Source organism: Pseudophryne corroboree, chromosome 8 (genome assembly GCF_028390025.1).
Source record: "Pseudophryne corroboree isolate aPseCor3 chromosome 8, aPseCor3.hap2, whole genome shotgun sequence".
Lineage (NCBI taxonomy): Eukaryota > Metazoa > Chordata > Amphibia > Anura > Myobatrachidae > Pseudophryne > Pseudophryne corroboree.
Genome location: NC_086451.1, coordinates 452,750,923 through 452,764,860, shown reverse-complemented (window position 1 = coordinate 452,764,860; position 13,938 = coordinate 452,750,923). Strand labels below are relative to the sequence as shown.

Genomic DNA, 13,938 nt, shown 5'->3' with positions numbered 1-13,938 from the left:
TGCCGTTACCAAAATCGGTGAAAGCCCATTCTACCAGAAAGGTGGGCTCATCCTGGGCGGCTGCCTGGGGAGTCTCGGCGTTACAACTTTGCCGAGCTGCTACTTGGTTGGGTTCAAACACCTTTGCAAAGTTTTACAAGTTTGATACCCTGGCTGAGGAGGACCTCTTGTTTGGTCAATCGGTGCTGCAGAGTCATCCGCACTCTCCCGCCCGTTCTAGAGCTTTGGTATAAACCCCATGGTTCTTGATGCATCCCCAGCATCCTCTAAGACGTATGAAAAAATAGGATTTTAATACCTACCGGTAAATCCTTTTCTCTTAGTCCGTAGAGGATGCTGGGCACCCGTCCCAGTGCGGGCTGTATCTGCAGTTTGGTTTTAGTTACGGTCATGTTGCGTTGAGTTCAGTCAATCTGTGACTGTTGTTGGTCATGCCGTTGCATGCGTTGTTGTTGATGGCCATGTTCTACGGCATGTTAGTGGTGTGAGCTGGTATGTATCTCACCTTAGTTTAAAATTATTAAATAAATCCTTTTCCTCGAAATGTCCGTCTCCCTGGGCACAGTTCCTATAACTGGAGTCTGGAGGAGGGGCATAGAGGGAGGAGCCAGTTCACACCAATTCAAAGTCTTATAGTGTGCCCATGTCTCCTGCGGATCCTGTCTATACCCCATGGTTCTTGAAGGATCCCCAGCATCCTCTACGGACTAAGAGAAAAGGATTTACCGGTAGGTATTAAAATCATATTTTTGCAGTGTCTTGTGTAAAGTATGGTTGTATTTTGGATATGTTTCTTAGATACATGTAACATGATTTTGAGACAGATTGAATGTGGGGAACAAAGGACAGATCAGAATCAAGGATGGCACCTAGGCAGCGAGCTTGTGGGGTAGTGATGATTTTCGAGTTCTCAATAGTGATAGAGATATCAGGTTGGTAACCACTTTTGTCCGGTGGAAATATAATTAACTCTGTCTTGGAAATATTAAGTTTGAGGTGGCGAGATGTCATCCGGGATGAAATGGCAGAAAGGCATTCAGTGACACAGCCCAATACAGATGATGACAAATCTGGGGAGGATAGGTAGATTTGAGTATTATCCATGTACAGATGATACTGAAATTTGAAGGAGCTGATTAGTTTACCAAGAGATGTGGTATAAAAGCAGAGAACTCAAACTGATAGAGGTAGCGAAGAGGTGGATTCAGAGAAGCGAACACTGAAGGAGCGATTAGATAGGTAGGATAGGAACCAAGAAAGGGCTGTGTCTTGATGACCTAGGATTATAGTGTTGGTATGAGAAAAGAGGGGTCAACAGTGTCAAAAGTAGCAGAGAGATCTAGAAGAATAAGTGAGTAATGGCCTTTGAACTTCCCAGTGACCAGATCATTAACTACTTTGGTCAGTGCTGTCTCTGCGGAGTGACGGGAACGAAAGCCTGATTCATGTGGGTCCAGTAAGTTGTATGAGTTAAGAAAGTATGTGAGGTGAGTGTATGCATGTTTCTCAAGTAGCTTGGAGGGGCATGGGAGCTGAGACATAGGATGGTAGTTTGAGAGAGAGTTAGGGTCAGAATTGTGTTTATTCAGAATGGGAGTAATCACTGCAAGCTTGAACAGTGAAGGAAAGATACCAGTAGAGAGAGAGAGAGAGAGAGAGAGAGAGAGAGAGAGATATTACAGATGTTAGTTAAGGTTGGGAGTGAGCACAGGAGACAGAGATTTACTTATTTGTGAGGGTATAGGATCAAGAGGAGAGGTAGTAGAGTAGCAGGATGAGAAGAGTGTTGATACTTCATCTTTATCAAAGGTGCAGGGGCAGTGTCATATGGATCTAATAGCAAGAGAGTTGTATGCAACTGTTACATCCTGGTCACTTTGGATCTAATTGTATTACTGGCAGGGGAGATATGAGAATTCCTAGAATGTGGCCACAGGATGTCAATTGCCAAGAGGTTCCTCAGATGGCAGGTGGCACTACAGAACAATCCTCAAAAGAAGGCTGTGGGTTGTCACCAAATGAGATGTGGAAGACTTTGCACATTGACTGTACTGTGGTAGTCACTCCTTCACCAGTGTCATCTGTATCTACTTCTCATTAGGTACACGTCTATCTGACCTTAATGGTACCGCTGCTAACATCACAAACCAAACATCACTTTAAATGATGGAACTTCATGAACATCTTTTCTGACTGTCAATCAAATTGGTCCAATTTGTATAAAAATTTTGAACCATTATTCATGTTCACATTCTCCCAAAAAGAGAAACATGTGAGTACTTCTAAAGAGGATGAAGAAACTGCAGATGCTCCAGTTCCTGCTGAATCCAAACTGGATAAGGAACATGTCCCTGATTCCTGTTGCCCTGGTCATGACATACAGTAGGATTTCTTGGTTTCCACTATAAGGAACCTGAGCTCCAAAATCCTCTCTATCGCCTTCTGCCATTCCTCCAGCTGTGCTTGGATTTTCCAACATTAGCAAAGGCTCATCATGTCCGTAAGAAAGCTTATCATCTTTCCTCCAGGTGTCACTGCCCCTCCAGTCTTCTCTATCATAATTGCCAACATCACACTCTCCCTTGCCATTGCCAGAATATGCCTCTTTCCTACTAATGAGAGAACAAATTCCTTAACTATTCTCTCATGACCTTCTGCCTTTACTCTGCAACTTACTGCAAACATCTGCTGTCTGACCTCCCCCAACCCATACCATTTATGTCAATGTCACTGATATTCCCCTCCCGACACTCCTCATCCACTGTACCACTCTGCAATTTTCTACAGTGGGTACCAATTACATCAAGTATTCAGTTTAAGCTCCTCAGGTTGAAGCTCTCACCAGCATCAAGCCTTGACTCCCCATACTGCCTCCTATCTATACCTATCCACTGCTCTGATAACCACTTCTTCCTCCACCTCTATGAATTTTCCTTTGCTGATCCCCACTTATAAAACTCCATGTCCCACCTGACCAGACTCTCCTCCAGTCGCCAATCTTTAAAGAACCCTTGTAAATCCCATATCTTTTACTACAGCCTGAACTACCCCATCTGAGACTATTCCCTCTGTAACTTTAGCTACCACATCCACTTCTGTCCCACTAGCTCCTACTCTCTGTGCTGAACCCTTCTCCCTCAGGACTATAAGTTGTCATCTGCAGGAACCTCTCTACCCTCTGTCTCATGTCTGCACTTCTTTCTCCACCTTTATATGTACTTGTACGGCTTGTATGCTGAATTGCTACTTTGTATGATCTATAATACTGACTGTTCGGCAAAGTTTATGTTACATTTTGAAGGAATGTCAACCACTCCACATTTTAAGATCTCTCAGTTTTAGATGTGTATATATGGAATGAAAATGTGTTTATTCAAACATTTACCACCGGTTTTGATCCTATTCCACTTTTGTGAATTTGGGTATGTGTCTCATACAAAAGTCATGAGGCACATGTCCAAATATATTAATATTTAGAAAAGAGTGATGATAGTCATTTGCCACTGAGCAGGAGTAAACAATGTAGAAAATAATTAAATTATACTCAATAAGCTATTATATACCGAATACACTATGTTAATTACACACTAATTGTTTTCCAGGCAGCATGGTAAAATCCGACAATGGGAGCTACAGTATTGCCTCTACATTTATCATTGTGGGGTTTGAAACCCTACGGGAGATGGAGCTGGTCCTATTCTGCCTGTTCACAAGCATGTACATCTTCACGGTTGGAGCACATTTCCTTATCATTACACTGGTGGCTGTGGACCAGTGTCTCCATAAACCCATGTACTTACTTCTGGCCAACTTCTCCATGCTGGAGGTCCTCTACACCACTGTGACTGTTCCAAAAATGCTTGATGCCTTATTGACCCGGCACAAAGAGATTTCTTCCCCATCCTGCTTGGCTCAGTTTTACTTCTTCTTTGGTTTTGGGGCTGCAGAAAATTGTCTTCTTACTGTGATGGCATATGACCGCTATGTGGCCATCTGCTGGCCCCTGCATTATGCCACTGTAATGACTGGTAAAACCTGCATGAGCTTGGCTCTTGGAGCTTGTTTTGGAGGTTTGTTGGCTGCCTTTCCTCCTGCCATGTGGCTCTCTACCTTGAGGTTCTGTTTTCCTAATTTTATTGACCACTTCTTTTGTGACTATGCCCCTCTCTTGAAAATCTCCTGTGAGGACAATTCAGATGGAGAGTTTGCTTTCATGGTCATGTCTTGGAGTGTTATTATGGGCTGTTGTCTGCTCATTATGGTCTCCTACACACTCATTATCACTGCAGTCATAAGGATCCCATCAACAGAAGGACAGAAGAAAGCATTTAACACATGTGCATCCCACCTAGTTGTGGTGTCCATCTTTTATGGAACAATCATTTTCATGTACATTCGACCCACCTCCCACATTAGGTTTTCAAAGGACAAGGTGGTCTCTGTCTTCTACTGTGTGGTGACTCCACTGATGAACCCCATAATATATTGTCTCAGGAACCAAGAGGTGAAGACATCTGTAACAAAAACTTTACGGAAACTGGCATGTAATGGGAATTACATAATAATAGGAGCATGGATGGCGGGACATAACAACTTTCCGGGAAATAGGAAATTCTGATTTTCTGTATGCGTGAAAAATACTGCGTATATTATAGCACTGTGTATATTAAAATCAGGAATATTCATAGCATAGAAGTTATGGTCTAATTAAAACAAAGTCATCATCTACTTACAAAGTTGAAGCAGGCATTTTTGTGTGATAAACTAATATTCAGTTTATCAATTCATTATAACGGTCACACCACTGAGGCACTTCCTACCTCATGGCTCAGGTTTTCAACATTTACAAGTCAATGGATAGCCTTCATACTCATAAATATTGGTGATAAAATGGCTTTTGCATTGTACGTAGGTAATTGGTCCATTTTAATCTCTACAGATTAAAATTTAAAAGTAAATGAGCTGGTTCATTGCAAATTAATAGAGCTTCATTCTGGGATTGAACTGCAAACAGCGCCCATATACCTAAACCTGATTCTGGACACTGAGAGTGGCGGGGCTCTCTGAAACATCAGACTGAACATTATGTTGTAATCCAGATGTTGCTAAGTATATAAATTGAATCATTTTGTCAATAAACTGTATTTGTTAGCTCCTCCTTGTATGTCTCATTAATACCTGTGTATCCAAAGTACCTGGTTCCACCGGAAACATTTTGTGGCGTAGTCAGCAGGATACAAAGGGTTTATTTGACATGCAATAAATACCATATGAAATTGGTTTAAGGGACATAATGATTCAGTGCAACCCACATCATGGTGAAGCATGGGAATTAGGTCAAAACAATTGGTAGTTTTGGCTTTCTTGAAGGAGAAGAAAATTCCAGAAATTCACCAACAGAATACAAATGCAAACAATGTCCTTACTGGCGCAGTTTCCCCAATTGAATAGTCAGCACCACTTTTTCAAAATATAGTTTATTGAAAATTAGTAGTATGACATCAATACAAATGTGTCTTGATCACCTGGTACAGCATATGCAGTTTTGGGGGAACTTGCACCAGAAAGTACATTGGTGGTCATTCCGAGTTGTTCGCTCGGTCATTTTCTTCGCATCGCAGCGATTTTCCGCTAATTGCGCATGCGCAATGTTCGCACTGCGACTGCGCCAAGTAAATTTGCTATGCAGTTAGGAATTTTACTCACGGCATTACGAGGTTTTTTCTTCGTTCTGGTGATCGCAATGTGATTGACAGGAAGTGGGTGTTTCTGGGCGGAAACTGGCCGTTTTATGGGTGTGTGTGAAAAAACGCTGCCGTTTCTGGGGAAAACGCGGGAGTGTCTGAAGAAACGGGGGAGTGTCTGGGCAAACGCTGGGAGTGTTTGTGACGTCAAACCAGGAACGAAACTGACTGAACTGATCGCAGTTGCCGAGTAAGTGTGGAGCTACTCAGAAACTGCTAAGAAGTGTCTATTCGCAATTCTGCTAATCTTTCGTTCGCAATTTTAATATGCTAAGATACACTCCCAGTAGGCGGCGGCTTAGCGTGTGCAAAGCTGCTAAAAGCAGCTTGCGAGCGAACAACTCGGAATGAGGGCCATTGTTTGCATAGGGACAGAGAACACAGAGTATAAAGTAACCATGAAACAGATGTTCTTTGATTTCTTAAGTGCAGGCTTACCCAAAGATCAGAAAGACAGTATAGCAACTGAGGATTTAAAAAAAAAAAAATGGAGAGCATGGAAAGGAAAGCAGAGCATTCAGACCCTCCTGCACCCAGCTTGTACCAGGAACTCCTATGTAAAAGTCCCTTCTAGACACTGGAGCCAAGGCATCACTATTTCACAAGCCTCAGGTACCTGCAACATTTACTAGTTGGGTAGAGTTGAAAGATTTCGGAGGAACATAGATGTGTGCCGTGGTTCCATGCGGAGGTGTCTGAGCTCCCGGATAACATGATTGGCATGTATATAAGAGGACATTCCATAGACACTTCCTCCAGCACTAATGTATTTGGGTGCTCTGTAAGAGCCTTCACCATATGTGCAGTGAAACTGATATTCAGGGGTAATTCCAAATGGGACCAGGTGTACATACCTCCTCCTGCACACCTAGTGCATCTTAAACAGTACTGCATCCATGGTGGGCATGAAGAAATGTCCAAGATTCTACATGGCTCCACCCAGAGTGTCAAGTTCCAGGGAATGATCTTGAGTGGACCCAAGAGAACAATTCCAGAACCAATCATGGAAGTGATAACCTAGATGAAAACACACACTACAGCCAAAGAAACACAGCAAGTACACAGCAAGGAAGCACAGCAGAAATGGGAGTGTACTGGGTTTACCACATTCCCTATTATCCACAAGCCACTAGTTTGATTGAGTGGATGAATGGACCCCTGAAGGAACAAAATAGTAATCGTATGCCCACGCATATATGCCCAGGCAGTGGTTCTTGAACTGTGTGTCTAGGCCCCCTGGGGTGCTGCAAGACACTTGCAGGGGTGCCTCGGGTTGGTGGTCCAGGACCAAAATCAAATTATTTATGGTCAAAGTTATTGGCAAAACCAGGGCTGGTAGCTGCCAATCACAAAATATGTGGCCAATTATAACCCCAACTATGTCCACCACCACATTACTGAACCTAAGCGTGACAGGTAAGCACAATTTACTTTTTTTTTCTTTTTTCTTTATCAATAAGAAACTTTTGGACTTGGGAACCACTGGTTAGGATAGTCTGCTACAAGAGTTAAGCCCCATACACACTAGATGAGAAAGTGAAAGATCACGCTCAGAAGGTCCGATCTGAGAGAGATCTTTCACAATCTCATCCAGTGTGTACACTCAATGTCGTTAATGATGCGCGCTCCAGTGCATTGTTAATGACCCCCTCCTTCGTCTGAACATGTACAGACAAGGGAGGTCCTCATTAACGGCAGCCATGCTGCAGATGCAGCATATCTGTCGTTCCCCCCGCCATCCCCCATCTCTGCCTTCCCCGCTGGCATCGTCAAGTGTGTGAACAATATCGGCATTGGCGGGGATCGGGTAGTGTGTATGGGGCTTCAGTATGCAGTCTGACAGATCAGTAAGAGGTGACCTGACACATATTATAAGCTGCCGATGCCCTATATTTAATCTTAGACCCAGTGGAGGATTCAGGGGTGAGGGCACCCCTATGCACTGTTAGGATATGGTGCGCTCTGTACCTTTCTCCTTCTGTGTACCAGTCTATGGGAGCATCCCCTAGTGTTAGACCTCTAGTGCCAGGAGTCACTCGGGGGCGGAGTTATAGGATGTAAGCTCCTGTTCCTTCATCTCTGAGAGAGAGTGAGGAGAGTGTGACACAGAGACTGTGAGACAGAGTCCTGGTGTGCAGAGCTGAGACTGGTTGCAGATCTCAGCTACAGAGACTCACAGTGTTCCAGTGCATGCATCATCTTCTCTACAGCTGGGAGTCAGACTGCACGGCTGTGCAGTTCTCCATGCTTTACCACCACAGACATCTCCTGATAAGTACCACTACCTAATGCTGTCACCTTGTGTGATATATGGACTCCTGATTACCGCTATCAGTGTTACATCTGAGTCACCTGTGTACACTAAATAAACCTGCATTACTGTTTAAGTCACTAAGTGTGTGGACTGAAGTCACTGCACCAGATAGTCCAAAACACTCTGCCAACAGGTTATGGACCCAGTCCCGCGCCCAGACCCGCGTGTGCCTGAAGATTAACCCCGAGTGCTGTTGAATAATCACAGTGACACAGTTTAAAGTGAAATTTTATACAAGTGCAGAAAGGATGTATAACACAGTACACAGCATGAACTTTGCTAAGCTGAAAGGTTCAGAGAACTATGCTACATGGAAGTTTGCCATAGAGATGCAGCTTAAGCGGGAAAAGTTGTGGAAGGTTACTATAGACCCGGGAGCAGGTCCAAACCCAGATGACATAGACAGAGCCATCGGGACGATAGGCTTAGCTGTAGAGCAGCATGTCTATTCAGTAGTCAGTGGGAGAGTGTCAGCTAAGGACATGTGGACAGCCCTGCAAAATGCATATGAAGATAAAGGTCTAATGAGAATGATAAGTATAAGACGCATGCTATATGGAACAAAACTGAGTGCCTGCAAGGACATGAATGATTACATTGATAAGTTATTGTTGATAGCTCAGCAGTTGGCATCTGTGGTGGCACAGGTGGACGAGGAAGAAGTCGCAATGGCTATGTTACAGAATCTGATGCCAGAATTGAATTTTTTGGTGGTTGCATTAGAGTCAAACAACACTAAACTGACAACAGAGATTGTAAGAGCCAAATTGCTGTAGTTCCAAGAACGTATTCCTGTCGAGACCATAGCTGAGGGTTCTGCCTTGATCACAAATGCACAGTCCAGAAAGCACAAATTTGTTTTGTATGTCACAAGATAGGACATAAAGCTTCAGATTGTAAAATGAGAAATTCCAGTGGTGCGCAGAAGCAGGGTGATAAGCCAAAAGAGTCAGCAATGAATGTAGCAGATAGTCACAGGAAGGATTGCTGGTACATGGACTCGGGGGCCACTACACATTTCAGTTGCAATCAGCATTGGTTCAATTCTTTAACACTGTGTGTACCCACTACAGTTATAGGGATTGGAAAAAAGGCCCTTACTGCATTACAAGCTGGGACAATCACAGTACGTTTAAGAATTGGAAGTGAGACAGTTGTTATAGATATCCAAGATGTGTTGTACGTGGCTGATTTAGGATGTAATCTCATTGCTATCAGCGTCCTAGAAAAAAAAGGCTACAAAGTCCAATTTCAAAGAGCAAGTGTATGGTGCAGAATAAAAGAGGGACTGTTATTGCTTCAGCAACCCGGTGCAACCAACTATATGTCCTGGACACTGAGGAGTGTACTGCAATGATGGCTACTGAGGAAAAACAGTCAATGGAGCTGTGGCACAAATGCTTGGGTCATCTGGGCTATGACAACGTCCAGAAACTGCTAGATGGAATGGTAACAGGGATCACCGTGAGCAACATGTGTAAGAGTTGCATAAAAGGCAAGCAAAGTCGCAACCCATTTCCAAAGTCAGTTAATAGAGCAGAGACACTGTTAGCTCTAGTGCACACATAAGTGTGTGGTCCAATGGAGGAAGAATCAATCAGTGGTTATAGGTATTCCATGACTCTAATTGATGACGCCACAAGAATAACACAAGTGTACTTTGTCAAAGTCGAAAAATATTGAAGAACACACAGCACATATAAACTGCACACACATGCCCACTGCGCGGGCACTTGTTCTGCCGTGCGTGCACATATCTGCAATTTGCGTATGGTCGCTCCCGCGTGACCTGCGCATCGGCGCGTGGTATGGGTATTTACGGCAGAGTTTGTGTACGCATGGAAGCCATCAAAACACATGACATATTTAATCCAAATAGTGCACAATGTACACATAGTCTCCCTGCACCACATCAGAAAGTAATAGCTGTTTAAATGGTTGCAGAACAAGGGGATTCACCTTTAGTCTCAAAAGATGGACGATATCTTGCAGTTGAAGTGGGAGTTCCGAAGGAGACACAACCTTACCCTGACTGCTGTGAGTAATGAACTGACCGGCTGGGTCTCATGGTTGAACCCACGAAATTGGTTCTCAGGATTAGGAGAGTGGGCTCAAAATGTTATTATGAGTATAGGGAAGTTTCTCCTTTGTATCCTGGGAGTCGTCATAATTATTGGCTTGATATTTAGGTGTGTTCGAATTCTGACGCGGCGCAAGCACGGCACAAATTTGATGAGTTTAAGGAGTGAGGGCATTGTTATAGCAGCAGATTTAATTTATGACACATCCATAGAGACAGTGTTATGATAAGGATTGCAAATTAATTCCATGGCCTGTTTCTTTCACCCGTTTTTCCTTTGTCTCCCCCTCTGCCCAGACACACCCATCCAGAAAAGACATCAGCCCTACCCAAGAATGATTATGAAAATGTTATGTGAATGTATTTTAGATATGTGTCTTATCTTCATCTCTACAACCTCCAGTTAATGACACACATAGTCGACAGGTGATATCCACATATACTAGCACTCACATATGTTCCCCTTCCATGTATCATCAACTAAATGTGCACCCCATTTGTTGGAACAAGAAGCCGAAAAGAGCTTGGTAGTGTTTGTCAGCCCACTTACAGACCCTTAATACGGGATAAGAAGGATTTAATGTATTCTTCGCAATACCTCGAAGCTTATCTAAAACATATACGGCACAATGATACATGCCCCTCAGACATGGATCCATACATACATGCTTTTTACTATCCCACTAGGTCATACATTTCCCGCCTACAACTCTCCTCCGACCATCCAATCGTCTGTAGATATTGTATTGATATTTTTCTGTTTAGTGATTAGATAGTGGCAGTTATTGGTGACTGCCAAAGGGTGGACTGTCAAAGTCGAAAATTATTGAAGAACACACAGCACATATAAACTGCACACACATGCCCACTGCACGTGCACTTGTTCTGCCGTGCGTGCACATATCTGGAATTTGCGTATGGTCGCTCCCGCGTGACCTGCGCATCGGCGCGTGGTAAGGGTATTTACGGCAGAGTTTGTGTACGCATGGAGAGCCATCAAAACACATTACATATTTAATCCAAATAGTGCACAATGTACACATAGTCTCCTAGCACCACATCAGAAAGTTATAGCTGTTTAAATGGTTGCAGAACAAGGGGATTCACCTTTACAGGATAGGAGGGGACAGACTAAGGTTATAAGGTGATATTTGGTATCCAGCTGTAGGGTATTTTAAGGGTAACATTCCAGTGGTGGTCTGCGGAAGATCGCATGTTCCTGCGGATAGTTATGTGCAGAAGCAGAATATAGATATGAACTGTATTTACTGTATATTATGTATGCGGCAGGAATACAGAGGAGACCACCCACAAGAGCAGTTGACAAAGACATCGCCTACCTTTTCAAATCAACCTATGACCTCTCCTGTACTGTAAAGGTGCATCCCTGTGTCCAATGGACAAAGGGATTACAGTATCCATTGTATTGCTTTTGGAAGACTTGTATAAATAAAGCCTGCTGCAGAGCGGCCAGACACAAGACTCACAACGTTATCTATTTGATTACGGAGGACTGGACCAGGAAGCGCATGCGAATATTCTCACGTATGTACATTGACCTGTAGCCATTATTCTGTTATATATATTGTTTGTATTATAGTGTATAATTTGTATTGCAAACCCCCTTTCAGAAATAATCCACTGTGGTGTCGGAACCCAGCGTTTAATCACAATTGGTGTTGTGTGCTCATTGCCCTGCTAAGGTTTAAAGTGTATTATTATTGTTATTATTGCATTGCATTGCTGTAGAAGGTTTTAAGTGTATCTCTGGGCGTGTACGCGCTGAGAGTACTTTGTGTACGCAAAGTTTGTACACTGTACGGGACTCTGTCCGCAAATAGCGTAAAAGGTGCGTAAAGTGTGAACTAAGTATAGCGTCCGCAGCGGCTAAAGGTTTAAAGTGTATTGACGGTGTGTTTGAGGTATATCTTTTATTCCTGTAAAGATAATCGACATTATCAACTTTCTTAAGGAGAAGAGTGAAGTTGTCAACAAAATTGGGTAGTACAAAAATCTGGTGGAGAATTAGACAGGTCTGAAACTAAAGATCTTGAGATCAGACAATGGTGGAGAGTATGATAATGTCAAAGTCAGAAAAATATCACGCTACACACTGCCATATATGCACCTCATGCGAGTGCCTGCTGCGTGTGCATGAGCCCTGCCGTGCGTGCGCATACTCTCAGTTGCGTGCACCCGCAGGCGCACGGTATGCGCATTTACGGTAGAGTTTATGTGCGTCTAGCGGGCGACTCAATCGTAACATATTTTAGTCATATAATGTATTTTGTAGATTATGGTCCCTTTGATAGAAACTGAAAGTTTAGTTAATATAGCATGTTCGGGGACAGAGAGATCCCTCTTTGTTTGATACGAAGGGTCAGACAGGGGTTACACAGTGGTGTTTAGTATCCATCGGAAGAGAATATAATTAGCAATATTCCGGTGTTGGTTTGAAGCGGATTACTCGCTCGTGCGTATAGTTATGGACATAAGAAGTTTATGGACATTTACTATATTTGCACTTTATTACCCATGCGGCGGGAAACCCAGTTTCCCTCCCACCTGAGCAGTTTGAAATAGTCACAGCCCACCTGTATGAACCAACCTATGACCTTTTGTTATAATACAGAGACGAATTCCTGTGTCCAATGAACAATAAGAATGTAGGGACCATTGTACTGTACTATGTGTAAGTGTATATAAAGACAAGCCGATCTGGGCCAGCTCTCTACTCTCTTCAACGGTTCTCATTGCTGATAATCGGGAGCTGGATATCCAGAAAGGCGCTCACGATTGTTTCCCCTGTTGCGTAAGTTCTCTGCAACCATATTGTCTCTTATTTAATGTTATAAGCCATTCTCTCTCTCCTTCCCCTCCTTTAAATGTAATTGTATCTTTATTGTATTTTATGTGTAGTTATCCGGTTAGGTATTTTATGTTATCTTGGTAGTGTATAACTTGTATTGTATTATTCTTTTGGGATTGAACGTTCATTCATTTCCTTAAAAGGCGTTAGACCCTTAGACCGGTATTGTGTGTTCATTATATTGCAGAGGGTAATAGGAGCGTCTCTATCGCTCAAACAGCTTTAGTGTAAACAAGGATAAGCAGCGTTATATCGCTACAGTGTTTCAGTACAAGGTCTACAGTATAAGAATATCCTTTCTGTGTGTTGCATTCAAGGTCTACTGATTGTTATCTCGTGAGCGTCTGCGCCGCTCGTGATCTCCTCGTGGTCTCGAGCGTCCGCTACGCTGATAGCGTAGCATTACGGTAGTCGCTCACCTATAGTGTGCCCGATACCAACAGCGTATTCTCGCGAGCGTTTGTGTCGCTCGAGCGGCTCGCTCCCGATACAGCGTCCGCTACGCTAAGGGCGTACCCTTATGGTACCTCGTGCGCCAATTGCGTACTGTGTTCTTTAACCTTTTAGAGTATTTTATACAAGGTATAGAAAAGGCATTGTTAATTGGGGACTCGCCCGCTCTTCACATATCTGCACTAGGTAATTCCAGCAGACATTATCAGTCAGCAAAAGGCGGGAGGTAATATTCCTCGTAGTGCTGACCAGATAAGCGTCTGCTTCGCTTAGTAAAGAGTGCTGAAGGAATCCGGAACCAAAAGGTAGGAACAGTACGTTATTGTCTTTTAAAACCTGTTTAGTTTCTGTTTTGCGAACGTAGGCAATAAGCATACACATCTGTATTTCTTGTTTAGTATTGTTTTCGTGCCTCATTCTCCTGATTGCCACATACTAGTGATAAACGTGTTGAGACATTTGTTGTTATTAATAGTTA

General features: G+C 43.2%; 1 protein-coding gene across 1 annotated transcript; it reads left to right on the top strand.

Annotated features, from left to right (window-relative positions):
- The first annotated feature begins 3,607 nt into the window (after window positions 1-3,607).
- LOC134949953 (olfactory receptor 10C1-like) lies at window positions 3,608-4,618 on the top strand. The gene has a single exon (XM_063938636.1). The coding sequence runs from the start codon at window positions 3,608-3,610 to the stop codon at window positions 4,616-4,618; it is 1,011 nt and encodes a 336-aa protein (XP_063794706.1).
- The last annotated feature ends 9,320 nt before the right edge of the window (window positions 4,619-13,938 follow it).

Excerpts from the sequence above, each read along its gene's own strand:
- LOC134949953 (XM_063938636.1), top strand. The coding sequence starts at position 3,608 with ATGGTAAAATCCGACAATGGGAGCTACAGTATTGCCTCTACATTTATC.